This window comes from Eptatretus burgeri, chromosome 5 (genome assembly GCF_056783735.1).
Source record: "Eptatretus burgeri isolate ZD-2024b chromosome 5, Ebu_testis_v1, whole genome shotgun sequence".
NCBI lineage: Eukaryota > Metazoa > Chordata > Myxini > Myxiniformes > Myxinidae > Eptatretus > Eptatretus burgeri.
In genome coordinates, this window is record NC_140965.1 from 8,748,332 (window position 1) to 8,773,799 (window position 25,468).

At 41.2% G+C, this 25,468-nt stretch overlaps 1 protein-coding gene across 1 annotated transcript in view; it reads right to left on the bottom strand.

The window, feature by feature from the left end:
- SNRNP70 (small nuclear ribonucleoprotein U1 subunit 70) overlaps nt 1-24,935 on the bottom strand; it is a 66,900-nt gene extending 41,965 nt beyond the window's left edge. Inside the window, exons 1-4 of the mRNA XM_085880645.1 lie at nt 24,634-24,935; nt 9,846-9,908; nt 9,409-9,463; nt 7,972-8,036 (exon numbers count right to left, since the gene is read on the bottom strand). Of these exons, the coding sequence (XP_085736771.1) occupies nt 7,972-8,036; nt 9,409-9,463; nt 9,846-9,908; nt 24,634-24,780 (330 nt within the window). The 5' untranslated portion in view covers nt 24,781-24,935. The remainder of the gene's footprint in view (nt 1-7,971; nt 8,037-9,408; nt 9,464-9,845; nt 9,909-24,633) is intronic.
- Nucleotides 24,936-25,468: the final 533 nt, after the last annotated feature.

Genomic DNA, 25,468 nt, shown 5'->3' on the forward strand with positions numbered 1-25,468 from the left:
GCGCACGGGTCGGGCACGCTAACGGCTCGACTCATACAAGTGCCGTTGAGGGTGTGAATACTTGGTAACTCGCCACGTGGATCTCTAGGTATTTTGAAGATTGGCAAATAACCCTGTACCACGTGGTGGAATTATTGACGATTCACGGTCTGGTAAGGGACCCGTACCCTCGGAGTTTTCCGAAAGGTACGATCTAGATTCCGGGTGTTCGGTGGAGTTGACCCTACTTCTCCACCTTGCGGTCGTGCTCGCCGCCGATACCCGGTCCGCAACAATATTTTCATCCCTCTGTCTATTATCACCCCTCTGTCTGTTTGTTTGTCTGTGTGCAGAATATCTCAAAAAGTTGTGGATGGATCTGGATGGAATTTAGTGGGCAGGTTGGGTGTGTGAAAAGGATGAACTGATTATATTTCGGTGAAGATCGGGATCCGGATCAGACTACTGGAATTTTAAAGTGATTGTTCACCATTGAGAGACAGGGGCAAAATGACATATAACATGATATTACAAAAATGTATTGGGCCTGATAGGATCCTGGTGTTGGCGCAGTGGTTAGGGCAGTGGCTTGGGACCCAAAAGGTCCTGAGTTCAAGCCCCGTTCGGACACTGAATTAATATATATATATATATATATATATGATATGTATATGTGAATATGTAAATAAATATATATATATATATATATATATATATATATATATATATATATATATATATATATATATATATATATATATATATATATATATATATATATATATATATATATATATATATATATATATATATATATATATACCAAGTCGAAAACACCAGGGGGTTGACTCAGCCTGTCATCCTTCCGAGGTCGGCGAAATGAGTACCAGTTGTACTGGGCCCGGTGTATGCCCCGGTTAGAATAGGTGTACCATATCCCTGTGTGTCGTAAGAGTCGACCAGGGTTGCGTCAGGAAGGGCATCCGGCGTAAAAACCTATGCCAAATCATTATGCGGACAACAAAACGAATTTCCATACTGGATCGGTCGAGGCCCGGGTTACCAACGACCGCCACCGGTACCGGTGGTCAGCAGGGTACCAGTGGAAATTGTGCTACTGCTGGGCGAAGGAGGAGAAGGAGACAGGGAAGGCGAGTCCGGAGGCAGTGGGAGAGGGGGAAGGGTAGAAGTGTGCAGATGAGAGTTGGAACTCTGAATGTTGGGACGATGACTGACAAAGGGCGAGAGTTGGCTGATATGATGGAGAGAAGAAAGGTGGACATACTGTGTGTACAAGAGACCAAGTGGATGGGGAGTAACGCTCGGAGCATTGGAGGTGGTTTCAAACTGTTCTACCATGGTGTGGATGGGAGGAGAAATGGTGTCGGGGTAATCCTGAAGGAAGATTATGTCAAGAGGGTATTGGAGGTGAGGAGAGTGTCTGACCGAGTGATGAGTGTGAAGTTGGAAATTGAAGGGGTGATGATGAATGTCATCAGTGCATATGCCCCACATATGGGGTGTGAGATGGAGTATAAAGAAGATTTCTGGAGTGAGTTAGATGAAGTGGTGGAGAGTGTATCCAAGGATGAAAGAGTGGTGATTGGAGCAGATTTCAATGGGCATGTTGGGGAAGGGAATAAAGAGGATGAGGAGGTGATGGGTAGGTACAGTCTCAACAAGAGAAATGTGGAAGGGCAAATGGTGGTAGAGTTTGCAAAAAGAATGGAAATGGCATTGGTAAATACGTATTTCAAGAAGAAGGAGGAACACAGGGTGACATACAAGAGTGGAGGAAAGTGCACACAGGTGGATTACATCTTAAGCAGGAGATGCAACCTGAAAGAGATTAGTGACTGTAAGGTGGTGGCAGGGGAGAGTGTAGCTCGACAGCATTGATTGGTGGTCTGTAGGATGACTTTAGAGGTGAGGTTGAGGAAGAGAGTGAGGGCTGAACCAAGGACCAGATGGTGGAAGCTGAAGGAGGAAGACTGTTGCGTGAAATTTAGGGAGGAGGTGAGACAGGCGTTGGATGGTGGTAAAGATGGGTGGGATGATTGGGCAACGACAGCAGAAGTTGTGAGGGAGATAGCTGGGAAGGTACTTGGTGTGACATTTGGACAGAGAAAGGAAGATAAGGAGACTTGGTGGTGGAATGAGGAAGTACAGGAAAGTATAAGGAAGAAGGGATTGGCAAAAAAGAAGTGGGATAGTCAGAGAGATGAAGAAAGTAGGCAGGAGTACAAGGAGTGGCGGCGAAAGGCAAAAAGAGAGGTGGCAAAGGCCAAGGAAAAGGCATATGATGAGCTGTATGAGAAGTTGGATACAAAAGAAGGGGAAAAGGATTTATACGGATTGGCAAGACAGAGGGACCGAGCTAGGAAGGATGTGCTGCAGGTTAGGGTGATAAAGGACGCAAATGGGAATGTGTTGACGAGCGAGAAGAGTGTGTTGAGAAGGTGGATGGAGTACTTTGAGGAGCTGATGAATGAAGAAAATGAGAGAGAGAAGATTGGAAGAGGTGGAGATAGTGAATCTGGAAGTGGGGTGGATCAGTAAGGATGAAGTGAGGACTGCTATGAAGAAGATGAAAAGTGGAAAGGCGGTTGGCCCAGATGCTATACCAGTGGAGGCATGGAAGTGCTTAGGAGAGATGGCAGTGGGGTTGTTAACCAGATTGTTTAATAAAGTCTTGGAAAGTGAGAGGATGCCGGAGGAGTGGAGATTAAGTGTACTGGTTCCGATTTTCAAGAATAAGGGTGATGTGCAGAGGGATAAAGTTGTTAAGCCACACCATGAAGCTGTGGGAAAGAGTAGTGGAAGCTAGGTTGAGAGGAGAGGTGACAATCTGTGAGCAGCAATATGGGTTTATGCCAGGAAAGAGCACCACTGATGCAATGTTTGCTTTGAGAATGTTGATGGAGAAGTATAGGGAAGGCCAGAAGGAGTTACATTGTGTGTTTGTGGATTTAGAGAAAGCTTATGATAGGGTGCCAAGAGAGGAGTTGTGGCATTGTACGAGGAAGTCGGGAGTGGTGGAGAAGTATGTGAGGATCGTGCAGGATATGTATGAGGACAGTGTGACAGCGGTGAGGTGTGCGGTAGGAATGACGGACCGGTTTAAGGTTAAAGTGGGATTGCACCAAGGATCGACTCTGAGCCCTTTCCTGTTTGCAATGGTGATGGACAGGTTGACGGACGAGATCAGACTGGAGTCCCCATGGACTATGATGTTCGCGGATGACATCATGATCTGTAGGGAGAGTAGGGAGCAGGCTGAGACGAGCCTCGAGAGGTGGAGGTACGCACTGGAGAGAAGGGGAATGATAGTCAGTCGGAGTAAGACGGAGTACATGTGCGTAAATGAGAGGGAGGGTGGTGGTATGGTGCGGTTGCAAGGAGTTGAGGTGGGGAAGGTGGATGGGTTTAAATACTTGGGATCAACTGTCCAAAGTAAAGGAGAGTGTGGGAGAGAAGTGAAAAAGAGAGTGCAGGCAGGATGGAGTGTGTGGAGAAGAGTTGCAGGAGTGATTTGTGACAGAAAGGTTGCTGCAAGAGTGAAGGGGAAAGTACATAAGACGGTAGTGAGACCAGCTATGTTGTATGGTTTGGAGGCGGTGGCACTAACAAAAAGACAGGAAGCGGAGCTGGAGGTGGCAGAGTTAAAGATGCTACGATTCTCGTTGGGAGTGACGAGGATGGACAGGATAAGGAATGAGTATATTAGAGGGACAGCGCAGGTAGGACGGTTTGGAGACAAAGTGAGAGAGGCGAGATTGAGATGGTTTGGACATGTGCACAGGAGGGAAGCGGAGTATATCGTGAGAAGGATGTTGAAGATGGAGCCGCCAGGCAGGAGGAGAAGAGGAAGGCCAAAGAAGAGGTTCATGGATACGGTGAGGGCGGACATGCGGGTGGTTGGAGTGTCAATGGAAGATGTGGAGGATAGAGCGAAATGGAGACTGTTGATCCGCTGTGGCGACCCCTAACGGGAGCGAGCCGAAAGAAGAAGAAGAATATTGGGCCTGATATGTTCTTGTGGATCATTCATTACGTGGCGGAGGTATTTGCTCTACCGAGTGCCCTTCTAGTTTGCAAAATGTATTTAGAAGATCCTTTCATGTCTCTTTTGCTAATTTAGTATGATGTAGCATGTCAAAAGGACAGTCCAAACGACCTTTTTACTTTTTTATTTGTCTGCATACAAAAAGTTTTACTGTGCACTAAATTTTACCGGACTCGAGCTGGAATCGGGCCGAGTCCAAGTCCTGAAGAATCGAATCCAAGTTCCCCAAAAAATGGACTCAAGTCCTACATCACTGGTTGAAACATCTTCGAAATGTAATACTAACAAGAATGGAAAAGCTACCCTGATGGTTTCCAAAAAACATATTATGGATTCAGATATAGATAGTTTACCTTTGATAGAGAATTTGCACAATGCTCTGAAATGTCCCTTATGTAACTCATTTATGAACTTGAACCTACCCTTCCATACACCTTCCTGAGGATGTGCAATGCCACTCGACCCTTCCATAACATAAAGCAGGCAATGCAACACTTGAATCTCATGTCATCCCTTATCCCAATCCACAATATTTTCTACCCCACCCCCACCCCCAATTTTATCAAACCCTGACTTGCACATGAGGGTTTTCTTCCCTCCTCTTTTCATGTTCGTATATTCCCTTGCTTGTTGTTCAACTGTTACGGCACTCTTCCATGAGGCTCAATCTTGCAAAGAAAAAAAAATTTAACCACACTCAGTGGTGTAATGGTTAGAGCGTCTGCTCAGAATCTGAGAGGTCAGCGGTTTAAACCCTGGCCGAGTTATTAAAACAAGGACAAATGTGTCCAAGAGCCGCGTCCTAAAGGTTTTGTCTTCAACAGAAGAAGAACAAGAAGAGGAAGAAGAATCTACAAAAAAAAAAAAAAAACTTCCGATATTTCGTCACGTGCAGCCACGTCACGTCCGTCATGGACGATCTTCGTTCATGACGAGAAAATAGTGTATTTACGAAATTACAATACATTAAATGAAATAATCTTTAAATAGTAACGTGTACTTTTCGAAACTTAAAAGCAAATGTCCGAATATATTTAAAAGTTCATGATAGACGCTCTCAAAAGGTACCTTCAAAGCGAGGATGTGTACAGGTGTTTAGTATTTAAGGAGATCCGGATCCTGTATATAAAAGAGCAGAGTCCAAAAGGTTTTGGAAGAAGAAAGAAGAAGAAGAAGAAAGAAGAAAGAAGAAGAAGAAAGAAGAAGAAAGAAGAAGAAGAAGAAAGAAGAAGAAAGAAGAAAGAAGAAGAAAGAAGAACGGCGAGCTTTCTGAGAGCAGCGTTCGCAACACGAAACGCTGCTAAAAATGGTGCATGCTGCTCCCTAGCTTGACATAAAGCATAGAGATGGGGCAATCCCCATAGAGAGGAGGAAATGCCCTGCTGAATGTGGTGAGGAAGGCGGCACCATTGTTGTGACGTGGCTGGTACCCCAGGGAGTGACGGCATGTCCTCCAAGCCCAGTGGGTATGTTTATCTTGCCTAATAGTCTTGTGTCTCGTGTTTCTGTCTGTGTGTGTGTGAGTGTGTTCATGTGCTCTCTCTCTCTCCACTACAAACCGTAAGGCCCAGTCACACCTTGACGTTTTAGCCAACGTATGCCGATTTTTGAATTTTTTTTCTAAAACGCTGGCACACGTTGAATACGTTATGGGTAAGTTTTGATAACATTGAGAGCACGCCGAAAAACACTGCCATACGTCGTTGTACACTGGCTTTAAACGTTGTACTTTTCGGTTGTCCTCAAATTTTTGCATGCTTGAAATTTCACGACGTATGCCGGCGTATGACTCACACGTTCCGCTACGCTGGCCACAAGTTGTATGCACGGTCTGCGATCGTTGACAGACGTCAACACATGCTACTTGTAAGTTAATCATAAGTTGAGACACGCCGAGGTAATGTTTAGCGTACCCGAAACTTATTTCTAACCTATGATTAACGTGTTGTAGGCACGTTACGCGATCGTTGCCACACATCGACAGACGTTACTTTTAAGTTACTCATCGGCTGAAAGACGTCGGTATAATGGATCGTCCTTGCGTCAGCCTCCATGGCCACGGCCAGGACACTTATTTGCAGCATTCTTCAAACTTTTCTTCGGCATGACGAGGATGTTCACATTTCGATGTCTAGCTTGGCTATGATTCCAATTGTCCATCGGCAGCGTCTATTTAAAATAGTCGAGTTTGAGCGTTTTAACACGTTCAGAAGAAACGCTTCAAATTTCCAAACCCCAGCGTCAAAAAAAAAGGCGAGTGACAGCAATTTACATCGTTCATTGTAAACAATGAAAATAGTTGAGTGGTACCGTTTAAAAGTCGTTGAGTGTAAAAAAAAATCCAATTGTTGAGCGCAAGCATCTACTTTCAACAGTGGAGATGCAGCCATTTAAATCGTTGAGTGGCAGCCTATGAATAGCAAACCCCACGTCACCGGCAAAGATAAACTGCCGCACGATATGGATAAGTTTGGCTATCGTTGGGCATAGTTTGTGAACGCTGGCTACACGATAATTATTCGTTGGTATACCGTATCTATAAGTTATCGAAGCGCTCTATGCACATTATTAGTTCATTGTGCATTTGTCCAACCCGTTATGAATAGACCTAAATCGTAAAAACAAGCCATAGCTCATTGTTGAAAAAGCCCCATAAAAAAATTAGCCGCGAAGAACTTCGAACAATGGTGCAAAGATGTCTCCTACCCGTGGACACGCGGACGCAAGAAGGATCCAACATAACCCACACCCTCCCCCTCACACTCACCTACTACTGCCAACATGAACAAACTACTACTAATACTAATACTGATACTGTTACTGCTGACATGGACATGGACTCAAAAAGGACTCGAAAACACTGTTGGGTTCCCCTTTTATGAACACCATTTTTATATACCAATTCCCAAAATCGCTGGGAACACGTCTTTATATGGCAGTTGTAAGTTATAAACACGTTCATTTATTTTTTTTGTCGACCGGAAGACGTCATTGGAATACGTCTACATACGTCAATGTGTGTTGGGACTACATAAAGAATTGGTTCAAAGCACGTCAAACATAAGTTAGAAATAAGTTTCGCGTAAAAAAGACATTACCGCGACGTGTTTCGACTTATGAGTAGCTTATAAGTAGCCTTTGTGGACGTGTGTAAGCGTCCACATATCGTGTGTACAACTTATCCCCATCGCATGCGGAACATGTGTCATACGCCAAGTACGTCGTAAAATTTTGAACATGTTTAAAATTTCTTGACGTACTCTACTTACTACGACGTATGATAGCGTACTTTAGCATTCTACTCACGTATACCAAACTTACTCATTCCGTATTTGACGTGCCCCAACGTTTTAGACACATTTTTCTTAGGTCGGCATACGCTGGCAAGATCGCCAAGGTGTGACTGCGATGTTGACACTTCCATTTCTACGGCAGTTATGATTCGAATCGTTGTGCGTCAGCCTTTTAATAGGCTACGTCACGACATCGTCGGCGATGCGTGCAACGAGCTTTGCCTAAGTTAGACTATCGTTGGGCATAGGTTGTGTAGGCCGACAACAGGTTCAGCATTCATTGGTATAAGTAATCTATAACACAACGAAACGTTCTGTGTCCGTTACTAATGCGTTATACATAAGACCAAGTTGCTATGAATACGTCCGAATCTTTAAAAAAAAAACATCAAAAGTTCAACGTAAGCCAGCGTTTTACATAAATTTTAATACGTTGCCATCGCTGGCTAAAACGTCAAGGTGTGACTGGGCCTTTAGCTCCTGTAAAATAAAAAAATAAAAAAATAACAACCCGTGTATCAATTATCTCATTTTGAAATGGGATGTTTGTTCCCCTTTAAACATCAGTTGTGCAAAGACAACACAGCTTCAACAATGAATGTAAACACAAGCATTTCTTCTGGTCTTACTTACAATTCTGGCCACAAATAAGGTTTTAAAAGCATCTCCTTGAACATTCGCATCAGTGGGTGGATCCCCTAGGGTAAAAAAACAAAAACAACAATGTTATTATTTTTGCCATTTTGCCATTATCACTCATGCTATTGATTGCATAATCTTCATCACTCTTTGCACTTCAATAGCAACTCCATATTATGTCCCGATCTGTGGTACACACATGTACGAGCCGAAGTGCAAATATTCTAGGACATCTGTCTGTATGTTACCCCCACCACCGAATGTGGACAGTGGTTATGTTTTTCACCCGTCTGTCTGTGTTTCTTTCGTCTGTGAGCAGTATATCTCAAAAAAAATTGAGACGGATTCCGACGAAATTTGGTGGACAGGTTGGGTGTGTGACAAAGACGAATTGATTTGATTCTGGTAAATACCCGGATCTGGATACAAGTGATTCTTCACCATTGAGAGATAGGACCAAAAACAATACATCTCATCCGATATCTCAAAAAAAATTGTGGAAGGATTCGGACGAAACTTGGTGGATGACTTGAGCGTGACAAGAACAAGCGGATGAGATTTCCGTTCAGGTCCGGCCCATCAGTGGGATACAAAACGTAAACTGTTCAGGTTGGCGGAGGCATTCACTCTACCGAGTGCCATTCTAGTTTTAGGTGCTGTACTTATCAACCTGAAGGATGTTATGCAAATCGTTACAAGATTCACAAATCCGCTTCAACTGCTTTTAGAAAATGACACCGTCACTGACAATATGAAGATGCTTTCCCTTTCCAGATACGTATTGGAAGTAGAGTTTAGTAGAAGCTTTAGACTATGATGCATATTATGATTATTTCCTCCTCCAAGTGACCAGTAGTGGAACATAGAATCTGCAAAACACGATCGCAGATGACCATGGACAGAGCTAGCCAAAAGAGTCTGTGGTGGTTAATATATCACCAGTCACTTTGTTGAGAGGGGAAATATCATCGATGTGGATTACAGACTAGACACAACGAAAACAGCGATTGTGTTTGTTGGCTCAATGCAGCACATCTGTCCTGACCTTCAGCTCAAAGAAGAGGATAGCAAAAGATAAATGTGAAAATGACCTCACAAATAGCATGAGAACATTCTAGCACACATACAAACTTCCATAAATGTTGCAGAGACATTGATTTTTCATAAAACTGTGTATTGCATTTTTCATATGCATCATTAAAAAAGTGCAAAACTCGTTTGCTATATGTTCTTCTTGTGAGCTTCATGTTTTGTTTATTTGATTGAAGTTGGACCACACTGAAGGGTGATTGAAGATCTGCTTGTTTAACTGACAAAATTGGTTGACTAGTTCGTGAGATGTCACATTTTCTAAGGAGCAACGATGAACCAAAATGCCTGCATTGTTGCAATAACTTGGTGCCACAAGGATTGGACATCATCCAAACTTACAAAATTTCACCTCCTCTTCAACCTCCAGCAGGCGCTTTTCAAGCTTTTCACGCCTCTGTGGAACACAGCAATGACTCAGAAATGTAAAAACAGGAAAGTACGATGGCTCATCCCATTTAATAGGCTTTGCAGGTTTGACAAAGGGGGCCAAACAAAGAGCAGATTAAAGCACAAGTAAAATGTAAGGTGGAAGGGGGGGGAGGTGGAGCTCTGGCATATAAACTTTTGTTCCAGCCACACTGATTCAAACCTTAAATCAATGAAGATTTCCCCACAATTGCTCTCCAATGATGAAAAGTAAAAGTCCAAAGATCATTTATGATGACATCCTAATCTCTCAACCCAGGAGTAATGCCAGAAGGTAAACAAACGAGCAATATTTTTGGTGCTCAACAGTCCTGGATCTTATAACAATCGAGTTGCATGTTCATCATCACCTTTCTCTCGATGCGCTCTTCCTTCGTCTCTCCACGCGTGGGTGGAGGAGCATCCTTTGGGTCCTGCACAAGTGAGAAAGATGCATTCAATCTTTCCACAACGCTAATTTTAGAACATAGTCTACTGATAGAACTTGGGGGCTCAATTTATCAGTGTTATTCATATCTCAACAGCACACAAAGTTGGAGGTAAATTGTGAGGCTCCTTTGCTTCTCGTTTCTTGAGCTCATCGATTGACATACCGATTCATTGATGAAAAATCAGTGTTTCAATGGAGTTAAATTATTTCATACAAACAGGACAATTCAATGAAATACCATTTGTAAGAGGCAAAACGATTTAATATGACCACTGTAAACCATGGTCTTGCAACAGGGGAGGTTAAAGGTTTATTGTTTATTTTACACAACAATGCTCCTTTGCATGACAGTGTTGGTGTCATGGAGGCTTTTGGCAAAGCATTAGGCTACAATTCTATGGGATGGCAAAATAGCTGAGAATCCTCAGAAGTATGTGCACTCGACTTTCAGCTGTATATCCTGGGTTTGAATCTCAACCCAGCTATAAACTGTAACCCTGGTGTTTTGTATGCAACGTCATTCATCTTTGTGTGCGTCATCTATTGGAAGCACGTTAAGCTGGAAGACCTGCCAGCGCTGTTCGTTGGTCGAAGTTAAAGATCGAAGTGTCTTTCTTGAAGAGCAGGTCAGTTATCGCAGGTACCCTGAAATCTACCCAAATAGCTTTGTCGAGTACCAAGCCAAACCAGCCGGTTTGGGAGAGACTTTGGGCCAGAACCACTCCCCCATGATGGGATTAATCATGGCCATGAAAGAAGAAGTTCAAAATTCTGACTGATTCACAAAGTGCCCACCATCTTCTTCTTCTTCTTCTTCTTCTTCTTCTTCTTCTTCTTCTTCTTCATTAATGGCCACAATTATTCCCACGTTATTGTAGGGTTGACAGGGAGAAACTTGGCCCAAGTCTTTGACGAGTCAGCTGGCCAGGCCTGATATTCGACTAAAGTCAGGGCAGAGATGTGTAATTTGCTCAGGGTGGTGATATCTCACCTACTCTTCATGAAGGACACCATGTGATATTTATCATCCACCAACTAATGTTTGTCCACAGAGGTCAAACAACTAAAGATGGGATGTCCAGTTTAACGTTCATCCGAGGGACGGTACACACATTGATGAATCACCCTACCTGTGAAACACCGGGATGACAGTAGATAGTTTGGCCAAGATTCTAACTCAGTCGAGATAGCTTATTTGTTGTTGTTATACTTCTGGAGAACATAATCAAAACACCTTGAATGTAGAAGTGTATTAATTTTTATTCTGACAATTTGATTATAAATCAGGTACATCAGGTTAAATTCAAATGTAAACCATTTATTTCTTCACTCTTGAGGTGGTCAAAGCAAGTCTTTCACACCATTGATATCTGAAGACAGGAGGTGGATTCCCATGGACTGTAAACCTCTCACCGATGGCAAGTTGGTGGGCTTTATGTTTTGTTAAAGCTCATGTCCGACCTTACTCCTCGTGCCCTCTGACCTCTACCCTCCCCAAGCCACCCCAGGTGGCATGCGTTCCACGAGGGACCCTCACCTGCTCACCCACTCAAAGTCGGGAGTAGTTTCCCATGTGCATTCATGTCCCGTTATTCTCCTGCTTGTGCAAAACTCTCTTTGTGTCCGAGGTCTCATCCTCCAACGACTGTTACTCGTTTTGTGATATTCGTCCTTACATTCCTTATTATTTGTCAGGTCAGATTAGATCTGTGACTTGCTACAGGTACCAAGTAAACCCGTACTAATCTGTTTCATGGTCAGCTTGTCGGAGACAAAACCATCTCCCCCACCAAGTTTTCTGGTGAGGAGGGTGTATGATATAGACACCCAGCAGGATCAAAAACAAAACCTGTCAAAGGGTGGAGGAGCTCCTTGTGAACCAACGGCCATCCACATCAAGCACCCAACTGTGTCTGCGGACGTCCTCCTGCAGTTGGGTTACTTTATATTAGGAGGTTGGTGGCAGGATTTGCACTCCGGCCACCATAAAACCCATCGTCCCGCAAAACATACCAAAAGTAAAAAGAAAACTCAAAATCCACTCCATCAGAGTACCTCCTGTGCAGCGGACCTTCGCAGGGCAGCTCACCGGATAACGGGATTGGGGCAAAGCCTTCGAGGCCCCCAATCTTTGATGATAGGATGGAAACCACGAAGTAACCTTCCCGGGTCAGATTGCAGTTGTGTGTGGTGGGGTGGTACTGAGGGGTCATCCACCAAATGGCGGTTTCCTTGGGTTAACCTGAGGCAGTCCCTTCGGGTGAGTGCCTGGAATGTCCTATCTCAAAGAGAGGATGATCACCTGTCTCTGTTATCATCTGAGCTCAAGCGTTTGGACATCGGTATTGCAGCACTCTCTGAAGTTCGGAGGCCGGATTGCGCTGAGATCATGGCAGGTGGTTGCACCTACTATTGGTCTGGTTGCTCTGATGGTTACCATGCCCAAGAAGTTGCTGCAGCTGTGTCCAATAAGCTGAATCCAATGATAATTTAGCTAACACCGGTCATAGAATGTATTATGAGACGAAGTATTTGTCACTCCTTGGGTGTCATTTCCCTGGTCTCTGCACATATGCTCCAACTGAGGCGAGTAATCTCACCCTGAAGGACGCATTCTATGCCACTCGATTCTGTGGTTGATCAGTACCCCGGACGAGATACTCCTTTAGTATTGGGGGGGTTTCAATGCATCGACTGGAACTGATAAGGATGGTTATGCGACGTGTGTTGGTCCCCATGGGTCTGGAACTGTGAACCAGAATAGCACTAAGTTCCTTGACTTTGCAAGAAGTCATGGACTTACCATGACTGGTTCATGGTTTCAGAGCCCACAAACTCATCGCTGGACTTGGTATTCCAATGCTGGCAGTGTAGCAAAGGAGATTGACCACGTGCTTGTTGATGGTCGCTGGAGGATAATCCAGAACTGCAGGGTCTACCAGAGTGCTCAGTTCCTCAATACTGACCATCGTAGTCAATACTGCTTGTCGTAGCAACTCTGAAATTGCAGCTTAAATCCAGGAGAATGGTACCATCTCAGCCTCGGCTGGATATTGGCAAGCTCAAGGACGAGAGGGTAGCTGAGGAGTTTGCGAACAGGCTGAGTGGAGATTTGGGGCTCTGGGTGCTTTGGGGGTTCCTGAAGTGTTGTGGAATGCCTTCAAGACCACCGTCCTTGATGGTGCCAGTGGATGTCTTGGAACTCACCATAGGGCAAAGAAGAATTTTGTCTCTCAAGGGACACTGGATACCATTGACCAGAGTCGCAGGGCCAGGCTGAATGGCAGAGCAGAGCTGTTCAGGAAGTTGAGGCGTGAATCTGTACGTGCGCAAAGGGTGGACAAGGAGGCCGATGTGCGAGGAATCTGTGAGGGGGTAGAGCATTTGGTCAAGGGATTCTTGTCCTGCTTGCAGGGGAATTCATGCATTGTGTTCGTCCAAGCCCCTACCTTGGTGTACTGCAGTTGGAGCAGAGGGTGGTGGGCTCTTGACAGATGAGTCCGAAGTGAAGGCCCGCTGGGACGGTTACTTTGAGCGGCTGTACCAGGCTGATCAACCAGCTGTTGAGTTGGATGTCAAGGGTGTTACTATCCCTCCTATTGCTGGCACTCCAATCAACTGTGGTCCACCTGTGTTTGAGGAAATGCAGACTGTGGTGAACTGGTTGAAATGGGGTAAAGCTCCAGGGATTTGTAGCATCAATGTTGAACTTCTCAAGGCTTGTGGAAATGCTGCACTCGTGTCGTTGCGTACAGTTCTGTGCTCTGCCTGGAACACAGGCATCAACCCAACGGACTGAAAGAGGGGCCTTGTTGTCCCTCTCTGGAAAGGGAAGGGTGATCGCCAAGACTGCAACAACTACCAAGGGGGTGATGCTGGTCTCAGTGCCGGGCAAGGTCTTTGCTCGGATAATTCTTGAGAGGGTTCGCCACCATCTGCTTGAGCACCAACACCCAGAGCAGTCAGGCTTTACACCAAAGAGGTCAACAATTGACCGTATCCTTGCTCTTCAGGTCCTCATCAAAAGCAGACGAGAGTTTCGGCAGGGGCTGCTTGCAGCCTATGTTGATCTCTGTAAAGCGTTTGATTCAGTGAATCGGGATGTCCTCTGGAGGAGTCTTGGTCTCCGTGTGGAGGCGAAGGAGGAGATTGGGACCATACTCTGTGCAGAGCATTGGTGCTGCTTAAGCAGTCTCCTTGGCTATTGGGTACATTCCTGGACGGGTCGCCACTCCGACACAGTATACCAGCAAGCTGGCACTCATTTTGAAGACCTGGGAAGGATGACAGGCCAAGTTAACCCCACCTGGTATTAATAATTCAACAGCCGAGCAGGATTTGAACTCAGGATCCTAGGATCCCAAGCCTACCACTCTTACTATTAACCCAAGACCAGGCATAATCTGTGTGGTGCCACCAAAAACTGATCAATCTGATGTCTGAACTTCGTTCGTCAGAGGTGTGTCCTGCCCCCACACTTTTCAGCACTTGTATGGACTGCATTTTGGGGAGGACGTCGGAGAGATCAAGTTGCGGTGCTTCGTTTGGGAATGTTAAGATCTCTGACTTTGATTCTGCAGACAATAGTCATCTTTGCGGAGACTCCTGATATCCTTTTGGGGGCCCTCGAGGTGCTGAATGAGGAGTGGGTACCACTGGGATTACGGGTTTCCTGGGTCAAAACTCAGACCCGGGCTTTCAATGACATTTTGGATGCTGCTATCTTGTCTGTACCTGTTTGTGGCGAAGATGTTGAGGTCACGGAGAGATTCACTTACCTTGGCAGTGATATTAATGTCTCTGCTGGCTGTGAGCCAGAGGTCAACAGATGTCTGGGTCGGGCCTTGGGAGTCATGGATTCACTGGATCATGGTCCTTGGTGCTTCCAGTCTTGCTCTATTGGATGTGAGACTTGGACTCTGACCAGTGATCTGAGACGGAGACTTAATTCCTTTGGTACCAGGTTTCTTCGGAGATTCCTTGGCTATCGCTGGTCAGACTTTGTGCCCAACAAGTGGTTGCTGAGAGAGACTCAAATGAGATTTGTTACCTGCATCGTCCGTGAGCGTCAGCTGCGGCTGTACGGACATGTGGCTCATTTTCCTGACGCTGATCCTGCTCGCAAGATTCTCTCAGCGAGGGAGCCTCGTGAGTGGAGGAAGCCAATGGGCCGACCACATGCCTCGTGGTTGCAGCAGATTGATCAACATCTCAAGATGGGGATGGGCTAGGTATCTGCCTGGGGGATGGCCAGACAGAGGCCCTTGGAGTACCAGCGGAAATTGGATGCAGCGACACGCTGCTCTGGCACATGCTCCCATACTTGACCTGCCCTTCTTACGCATGTCCATCTTTCCCCAAACCCATCAGTCGTTTTCAAATCCACTACCCTCTGTTATTCATCTCCTCCATGAACCTTGACCCCTGTACACAAAAATGAACAATTGTGTGTACTATGAAGTCACCTCAGATAAGACACACTTATTTATCATCTTGTCTGCACCACTCGCTAATCTTGAGCTTTTGAAAACTTGAAGAAAATGGCCCAATACATGCTGGTCTCCGCAATGCTCATTCACCTCGTCTGTGTTACTGTTCACACGATATGCGTTAATCACTCAAATGCAACAATCGCATGCATATCAGGTTAATGTCATGGGTAAGGAATTGTACCTGTACATACAATATACCCGAGCACCAGCGAGTGCTCACTCCCAAGTAATGTTGTCCTTGTGTACATCTCCAGCAATGGTACCTTTGTTAGTTTGTCTCTCTGAGACCATAGCTCTATTGTGCAAGTGTTCCTGTAATCAGATCACCTTCATCTATGGACCTCCTCAGTCCTCTTGTTCAGTATACTGTACTGAAATTGTCGATAAAAAACACTAAATTTACAAACAATACAGAGGTCAAACTACACTACAGACTAAATTTACAAACAACACCGAGGTCAAACTACACCACAGACTAAATTTACAAACAACACTGAGGTCAAACTACACTAGAGACTAAATTTACAAACAACACCGAGGTCAAACTACACCACAGACTAAATTTACAAACAACACTGAGGTCAAACTACACTACAGACTAAATTTACAAACAACACCGAGGTCAAACTACACCACAGACTAAATTTACAAACAACACTGAGGTCAAACTACACTACAGACTAAATTTACAAACACTGAGGTCAAACTACACCACAGACTAAATTTACAAACAACACTGAGGTCAAACTACACTCCAGACAAAATTTACGAACACTGAGGTCAAACTACACTACAGACTAAATTTACAAACACTGAAGTCAAACTACACTACAGACTACAATTACAAACATTGAGGTCAAATTACACTACAGACTAAATTTACAAACAACACTGAGGTCAAACTACACTCCAGACAAAATTTACAAACACTGAGGTCAAACTACACGACAGACTAAATTTACAAACACTGAAGTCAAACGACACTACAGACTACAATTACAAACATTGAGGTCAAATTACACTACAGACTAAATTTACAAACACTGAGGTCAAACGACACTACAGACTAAATTAACAAACAACCTGAGGCCAAACTACACTAGACTAAATTTATAAACAACAATGAAGTCAAACTACACCACAGACTAAATTTACAAACACTGAGGTCAAACTACACTAGACTAAATTTACAAACACCACCACGGTTAAACTCCACTACAGACTAAATTTGCAAACACTGAGGTCAAACTACACTAGACTAAATTTACAAACAACACTGCAGTTAAACTACACTACAGACTAAATTTACAAACACTGAGGTCAAACTACACTACAGACTAAATTTACAAACATTGAGGTCAAACTACACTACGGACTAAATTTACAAACAACACTGAGGTCAAACTACACTAGATTAAATTTACAAACAACACTGTGGTTAAACTACACTAGACTAAATTAACAAACAGCACTGCGGTTAAACTACACTACAGACTAAATTAACAAACAACACTGTGGTTAAACTACACTACAGACTAAATTAAAAAACAATACTGCGGTTAAACTACACTACAGACTAAATTTACAAACACTGAGGTCAAACTACACTGCAGACTAAATTTACAAACAACACTGCGGTTAAACTACACTACAGACTAAATTTACAAACAACACTGAAGTCAAACTACACTAGACTAAATTCACAAACAACACTGCGGTCAAACTACACTAGACTAAATTTACAAACAACACTGACGTCAAGCTACACGACACTAAATTTACAAACACTAAGGTCAAACTACACTACAGACTAAATTTACAAACATTGAGGTCAAACTACACTACGGACTAAATTTACAAACAACACTGAGGTCAAACTACACGAGACTAAATTAACAAACAACACTGTGGTTAAACTACACTAGACTAAATTAACAAACAACACTGCGGTTAAACTACACTGCAGACTAAATTAACAAACAACTCTGCGGTTAAACTACACTACAGACTAAATTTACAAACAACACTGCGGTTAAACTACACTACAGACTAAATTTACAAACAACACTGAAGTCAAACTACACTAGACTAAATTAACAAACAACACTGTGGTTAAACTACACTAGACTAAATTAACAAACAACACTGCGGTTAAACTACACTGCAGACTAAATTAACAAACAACACTGCGGTTAAACTACACTACAGACTAAATTTACAAACAACACTGCGGTTAAACTACACTACAGACTAAATTTACAAACAACACTGAAGTCAAACTACACTAGACTAAATTCACAAACAACACTGAGGTCAAACTACACTAGACTAAATTTACAAACAACACTGACGTCAAGCTACACGACACTAAATTTACAAACACCGAGGTCAAACTACACTACAGACTAAATTTACAAACATTGAGGTCAAACTACACTACGGACTAAATTTACAAACAACACTGAGGTCAAACTACACAAGACTAAATTAACAAACAACACTGTGGTTAAACTACACGAGACTAAATTAACAAACAACACTGCAGTTAAACTACACTGCAGACTAAATTAACAAACAACACTGCGGTTAAACTACACTACAGACTAAATTTACAAACAACACTGCGGTTAAACTTCACTACATACTAAATTAACAAACAGCACTGCGGTTAAACTACACTACAGACTAAATTAACAAACAACACTGCGGTTAAACTACACTAGACAAATTTACAAACAACACTGAGGTCAAACTACATTAGACTAAATTTACAAACAACACTGCGGTTAAACTATACTGGACTAAATTAACAAACAACACTGCGGTTAAACTACACTACAGACTAAATTTGCAAACAACACTGCGGTTAAACTACACTACAGACTAAATTAACAAACAACACTGTGGTTAAACTACACTACAGACTAAATTAACAAACAACACTGCAGTTAAACTACACTGCAGACTAAATTTACAAACACTGAGGTCAAACTACACTACAGACTAAATTTACAAACATTGAGTTCAAACTACACGACGGAATAAATTTACAAACAACACTGAGGTCAAACTACATTAGACTAAATTTACAAACAACACTGCGGTTAAACTATACTGGACTAAATTAACAAACAACACTGCGGTTAAACTTCACTACAGACTAAAATTAACAAACAACACTGCGGTTAAACTACACTACAGACTAAATTTACAAACAACACTGCGGTTAAACTACACTACAGACTAAATTTACAAACAACACTGTGGTTAAACTACACTACAGACTAAATTTACAAACACTGCGGTTAAACTTCACTACAGACTAAATTAACAAACAACACTGCGGTAAAACAACACTACAGACTAAATTTACAAACACTGAGGTCAAACTACACTGCAGACTAAATTTACAAACATTGAGGTCAAACTACACTACGGACTAAATTTACAAACAACACCGAGGTCAAACTACACCACAGACTAAATTTACAAACAACACTGTGGTCAAACTACACTACAGACTAAATTTACAAACAACACTGCGGTTAAACTACACTGCAGACTAAATTTACAAACAACACTGAGGTCAAACTACACTACAGACTAAATTTACAAACACTGAGGTCAAACTACACCACAGACTAAATTTACAAACAACACTGAGGTCAAACTACACTCCAGACAAAATTTACGAACACTGAGGTCAAACTACACTACAGACTAAATTTACAAACACTGAAGTCAAACGACACTACAGACTACAATTACAAACATTGAGGTCAAATTACACTACAGACTAAATTTACAAACACTGAGGTCAAACGACACTACAGACTAAATTAACAAACAACCTGAGGCCAAACTACACTAGACTAAATTTATAAACAACAATGAAGTCAAACTACACCACAGACTAAATTTACAAACACTGAGGTCAAACTACACTAGACTAAATTTACAAACACCACCACGGTTAAACTCCACTACAGACTAAATTTGCAAACACTGAGGTCAAACTACACTAGACTAAATTTACAAACAACACTGCAGTTAAACTACACTACAGACTAAATTTACAAACACTGAGGTCAAACTACACTACAGACTAAATTTACAAACATTGAGGTCAAACTACACTACGGACTAAATTTACAAACAACACTGAGGTCAAACTACACTAGATTAAATTTACAAACAACACTGTGGTTAAACTACACTAGACTAAATTAACAAACAGCACTGCGGTTAAACTACACTACAGACTAAATTAACAAACAACACTGTGGTTAAACTACACTACAGACTAAATTAAAAAACAACACTGCGGTTAAACTACACTACAGACTAAATTTACAAACACTGAGGTCAAACTACACTGCAGACTAAATTTACAAACAACACTGCGGTTAAACTACACTACAGACTAAATTTACAAACAACACTGAAGTCAAACTACACTAGACTAAATTCACAAACAACACTGCGGTCAAACTACACTAGACTAAATTTACAAACAACACTGACGTCAAGCTACACGACACTAAATTTACAAACACTAAGGTCAAACTACACTACAGACTAAATTTACAAACATTGAGGTCAAACTACACTACGGACTAAATTTACAAACAACACTGAGGTCAAACTACACGAGACTAAATTAACAAACAACACTGTGGTTAAACTACACTAGACTAAATTAACAAACAACACTGCGGTTAAACTACACTGCAGACTAAATTAACAAACAACTCTGCGGTTAAACTACACTACAGACTAAATTTACAAACAACACTGCGGTTAAACTACACTACAGACTAAATTTACAAACAACACTGAAGTCAAACTACACTAGACTAAATTAACAAACAACACTGTGGTTAAACTACACTAGACTAAATTAACAAACAACACTGCGGTTAAACTACACTGCAGACTAAATTAACAAACAACACTGCGGTTAAACTACACTACAGACTAAATTTACAAACAACACTGCGGTTAAACTACACTACAGACTAAATTTACAAACAACACTGAAGTCAAACTACACTAGACTAAATTCACAAACAACACTGAGGTCAAACTACACTAGACTAAATTTACAAACAACACTGACGTCAAGCTACACGACACTAAATTTACAAACACCGAGGTCAAACTACACTACAGACTAAATTTACAAAAATTGAGGTCAAACTACACTACGGACTAAATTTACAAACAACACTGAGGTCAAACTACACAAGACTAAATTAACAAACAACACTGTGGTTAAACTACACGAGACTAAATTAACAAACAACACTGCAGTTAAACTACACTGCAGACTAAATTAACAAACAACACTGCGGTTAAACTACACTACAGACTAAATTTACAAACAACACTGCGGTTAAACTTCACTACATACTAAATTAACAAACAGCACTGCGGTTAAACTACACTACAGACTAAATTAACAAACAACACTGCGGTTAAACTACACTAGACAAATTTACAAACAACACTGAGGTCAAACTACATTAGACTAAATTTACAAACAACACTGCGGTTAAACTATACTGGACTAAATTAACAAACAACACTGCGGTTAAACTACACTACAGACTAAATTTGCAAACAACACTGCGGTTAAACTACACTACAGACTAAATTAACAAACAACACTGTGGTTAAACTACACTACAGACTAAATTAACAAACAACACTGCAGTTAAACTACACTGCAGACTAAATTTACAAACACTGAGGTCAAACTACACTACAGACTAAATTTACAAACATTGAGTTCAAACTACACGACGGAATAAATTTACAAACAACACTGAGGTCAAACTACATTAGACTAAATTTACAAACAACACTGCGGTTAAACTATACTGGACTAAATTAACAAACAACACTGCGGTTAAACTTCACTACAGACTAAAATTAACAAACAACACTGCGGTTAAACTACACTACAGACTAAATTTACAAACAACACTGCGGTTAAACTACACTACAGAGTAAATTTACAAACAACACTGTGGTTAAACTACACTACAGACTAAATTTACAAACAACACTGCGGTTAAACTTCACTACAGACTAAATTAACAAACAACACTGCGGTAAAACAACACTACAGACTAAATTTACAAACACTGAGGTCAAACTACACTGCAGACTAAATTTACAAACATTGAGGTCAAACTACACTACGGACTAAATTTACAAACAACACTGAGGTCAAACTACACAAGACTAAATTAACAAACAACACTGTGGTTAAACTACACTAGACTAAATTAACAAACAACACTGCGGTTAAACTACACTGCAGACTAAATTAACAAACAATACTGCGGTTAAACTACACTACAGACTAAATTTACAAACAACACTGCGGTTAAACTACACTACAGACTAAATTTACAAACAACACTGAAGTCAAACTACACTAGACTAAATTAACAAACAACACTGTGGTTAAACTACACTAGACTAAATTAACAAACAACACTGCAGTTAAACTACACTACAGACTAAATTTACAAACACTGAGGTCAAACTACACTGCAGACTAAATTTACAAACATTGAGGTCAAACTACACTACGGACTAAATTTACAAACAACACTGAGGTCAAACTACACAAGACTAAATTAACAAACAACACTGTGGTTAAACTACACTAGACTAAATTAACAAACAACACTGCGGTTAAACTACACTGCAGACTAAATTAACAAACAATACTGCGGTTAAACTACACTACAGACTAAATTTACAAACAACACTGCGGTTAAACTACACTACAGACTAAATTTACAAACAACACTGAAGTCAAACTACACTAGACTAAATTAACAAACAACACTGTGGTTAAACTACACTAGACTAAATTAACAAACAACACTGCGGTTAAACTACACTGCAGACTAAATTAACAAACAACACTGCGGTTAAACTACACTACAGACTAAATTTACAAACAACACTGCGGTTAAACTACACTACAGACTAAATTTACAAACAACACTGAAGTCAAACTACACTAGACTAAATTCACAAACAACACTGAGGTCAAACTACACTAGACTAAATTTACAAACAACACTGACGTCAAGCTACACGACACTAAATTTACAAACACCGAGGTCAAACTACACTACAGACTAAATTTACAAACATTGAGGTCAAACTACACTACGGACTAAATTTACAAACAACACTGAGGTCAAACTACACAAGACTAAATTAACAAACAACACTGGTTAAACTACACGAGACTAAATTACCAAACAACACTGCAGTTAAACTACACTGCAGACTAAATTAACAAACAACACTGCGGTTAAACTACACTACAGACTAAATTTACAAACAACACTGCGGTTAAACTTCACTACATACTAAATTAACAAACAGCACTGCGGTTAAACGACACTACAGACTAAATTAACAAACAACACTGCGGTTAAACTACACTAGACAAATTTACAAACAACACTGCGGTTAAACTATACTGGACTAAATTAACAAACAACACTGCGGTTAAACTACACTACAGACTAAATTTGCAAACAACACTGCGGTTAAACTACACTACAGACTAAATTAACAAACAACACTGTGGTTAAACTACACTACAGACTAAATTAACAAACAACACTGCAGTTAAACTACACTGCAGACTAAATTTACAAACACTGAGGTCAAACTACACTACAGACTAAATTTACAAACATCGAGTTCAAACTACACGACGGAATAAATTTACAAACAACACTGAGGTCAAACTACATTAGACTAAATTTACAAACAACACTGCGGTTAAACTATACTGGACTAAATTAACAAACAACACTGCGGTTAAACTTCACTACAGACTAAAATTAACAAACAACACTGCGGTTAAACTACACTACAGACTAAATTTACAAACAACACTGCGGTTAAACTACACTACAGACTAAATTTACAAACAACACTGTGGTTAAACTACACTACAGACTAAATTTACAAACAACACTGCGGTTAAACTTCACTACAGACTAAATTAACAAACAACACTGCGGTAAAACAACACTACAGACTAAATTAACAAAGAACACTGAGGTTAAACTTCACTACATACTAAAATAACAAACAACACTGTGGTTAAACTACACTACAGACTAAATTTACAAACACTGCGGTTAAACTACACTACAGACTAAATTTACAAACACTGCGGTTAAACTACACTACAGACTAAATTTACAAACACTGCGGTTAAACTACACTACAGACTAAATTTACAAACACTGCGGTTAAACTACACTACAGACTAAATTTACAAACAACACTGCGGTTAAACTTCACTACATACTAAATTAACAAACAGCACTGCGGTTAAACTACACTACAGACTAAATTAACAAACAACACTGCGGTTAAACTACACTACAGACAAATTAACAAACAACACTGCGGTTAAACTACACTACAGACTAAATTAACAAACAACACTGCGATTAAACTACACTGCGGTTAAACTACACTACAGACGAAATCAACAAACAACACTGCTGTTGAACTACACGAGACTAAATTAACAAACAACACTGCGGTTAAACTACAGTAGAGTTCATTACAAAAACGCTGAACGAGCAGGTAAGCATCGTCTCATTGACTAAAACTCTACTTGTGTGATCTACACGGGGTAAAAGCGCTCTTGATGACTCACCTTTGGTAGCTGGAACTGTCGGTTCCATTCTTCAAATCAAAGCGGTTTATTTTTGTCCAAAAGTTGTGGAACATCTTCGATCCACATATTAGGTATGCAAACGGATGGTCCGGGAGGTTTTTCCTGTTTTTTTCACTCCCCCATGTTCGCTGACCTTTCACTGAATATATATATATATATATATATATATATATATATATATATATATATATATATATATATATATATATATATATATCGATAATGGTCGAGTTCATATACATATATACATTAATATAAATATATATATATATATATATATTATATCCATACATATACAAACTTCATAACCAGAACTTTAATTTAATGACTTTTTTTTGTTTCGGTGGAGATCGAAATCATTCCCAGGTTTAGGCCTACAACGACAAGGATTGGGCAATGGGGGCCAGAGACTGCAGACTTTGATCGAGCGGATGTGATTTCGATGGTTCGTCGTTTTCACACGCCTCATGTGCTCTCACCTCGAAGAGATGAACATGCGCCGCCACGCCCGAGTAAGGCTGTCGATGAGACTTCTCGTGAGGAAGCTTGCTCAGGGGCGGCAGGAACGGGATGGGATCTCTCGGCGCGAAAAGCGCCAGCAGGTTGGGCGGCAGAAATTGCGTCATGATGGAACCCAAACGTCACTGTCGACCTCAATGTTGAGGGTTGAAAGCGGCCAAACTCCGAGGGAAGAATCAAACACAAAGGCCGTGAGGCGAGCTACGAACCAAAGATGGCGTCGGACTCGTGAGGTGAGAGAACACGACGCGGATGAATACACGGCGCCTCAGACGATTCGACAAACAGCCGCCGATGATCTCCAAAGCAGCGTGAAAAAGCACAAAATTACATTTTACGACCGAAATATCCTACAATTACAATTCTTAAGGTTGTGTTATGAGGGGAAAAGTGGATTTTGTTTTTATTTTTTGATGGACTATATTTCAAGCCTTATCACTGCTGTGATATGGTGCCTGCAATGCGGTGGCCACGTGACGTCGGTACAACGTGCGTTCGGAAATTTATTTTAATTTATATTCGCCTTTTGCAGTTTTTCCAGACGCGAATACACTGCGGACTTTAATATTCAAAACGTTATAATAAATATTACCTAAAAAATATATGTTAACCTTCATAAGGTAAAGTCCAAAAACCACGTGATCTCGTCTCACAATCTTCCATGAGCGTTGATTCAATTTTCAACAAATTTACACAATTTTGTTTTTTTGTATCTTCTGGTCACATTTTCTCAACTACATTCCTCCAGAAACAAACAAAACACATAATTGCGTGATTATGATTAACAAAAAAAAA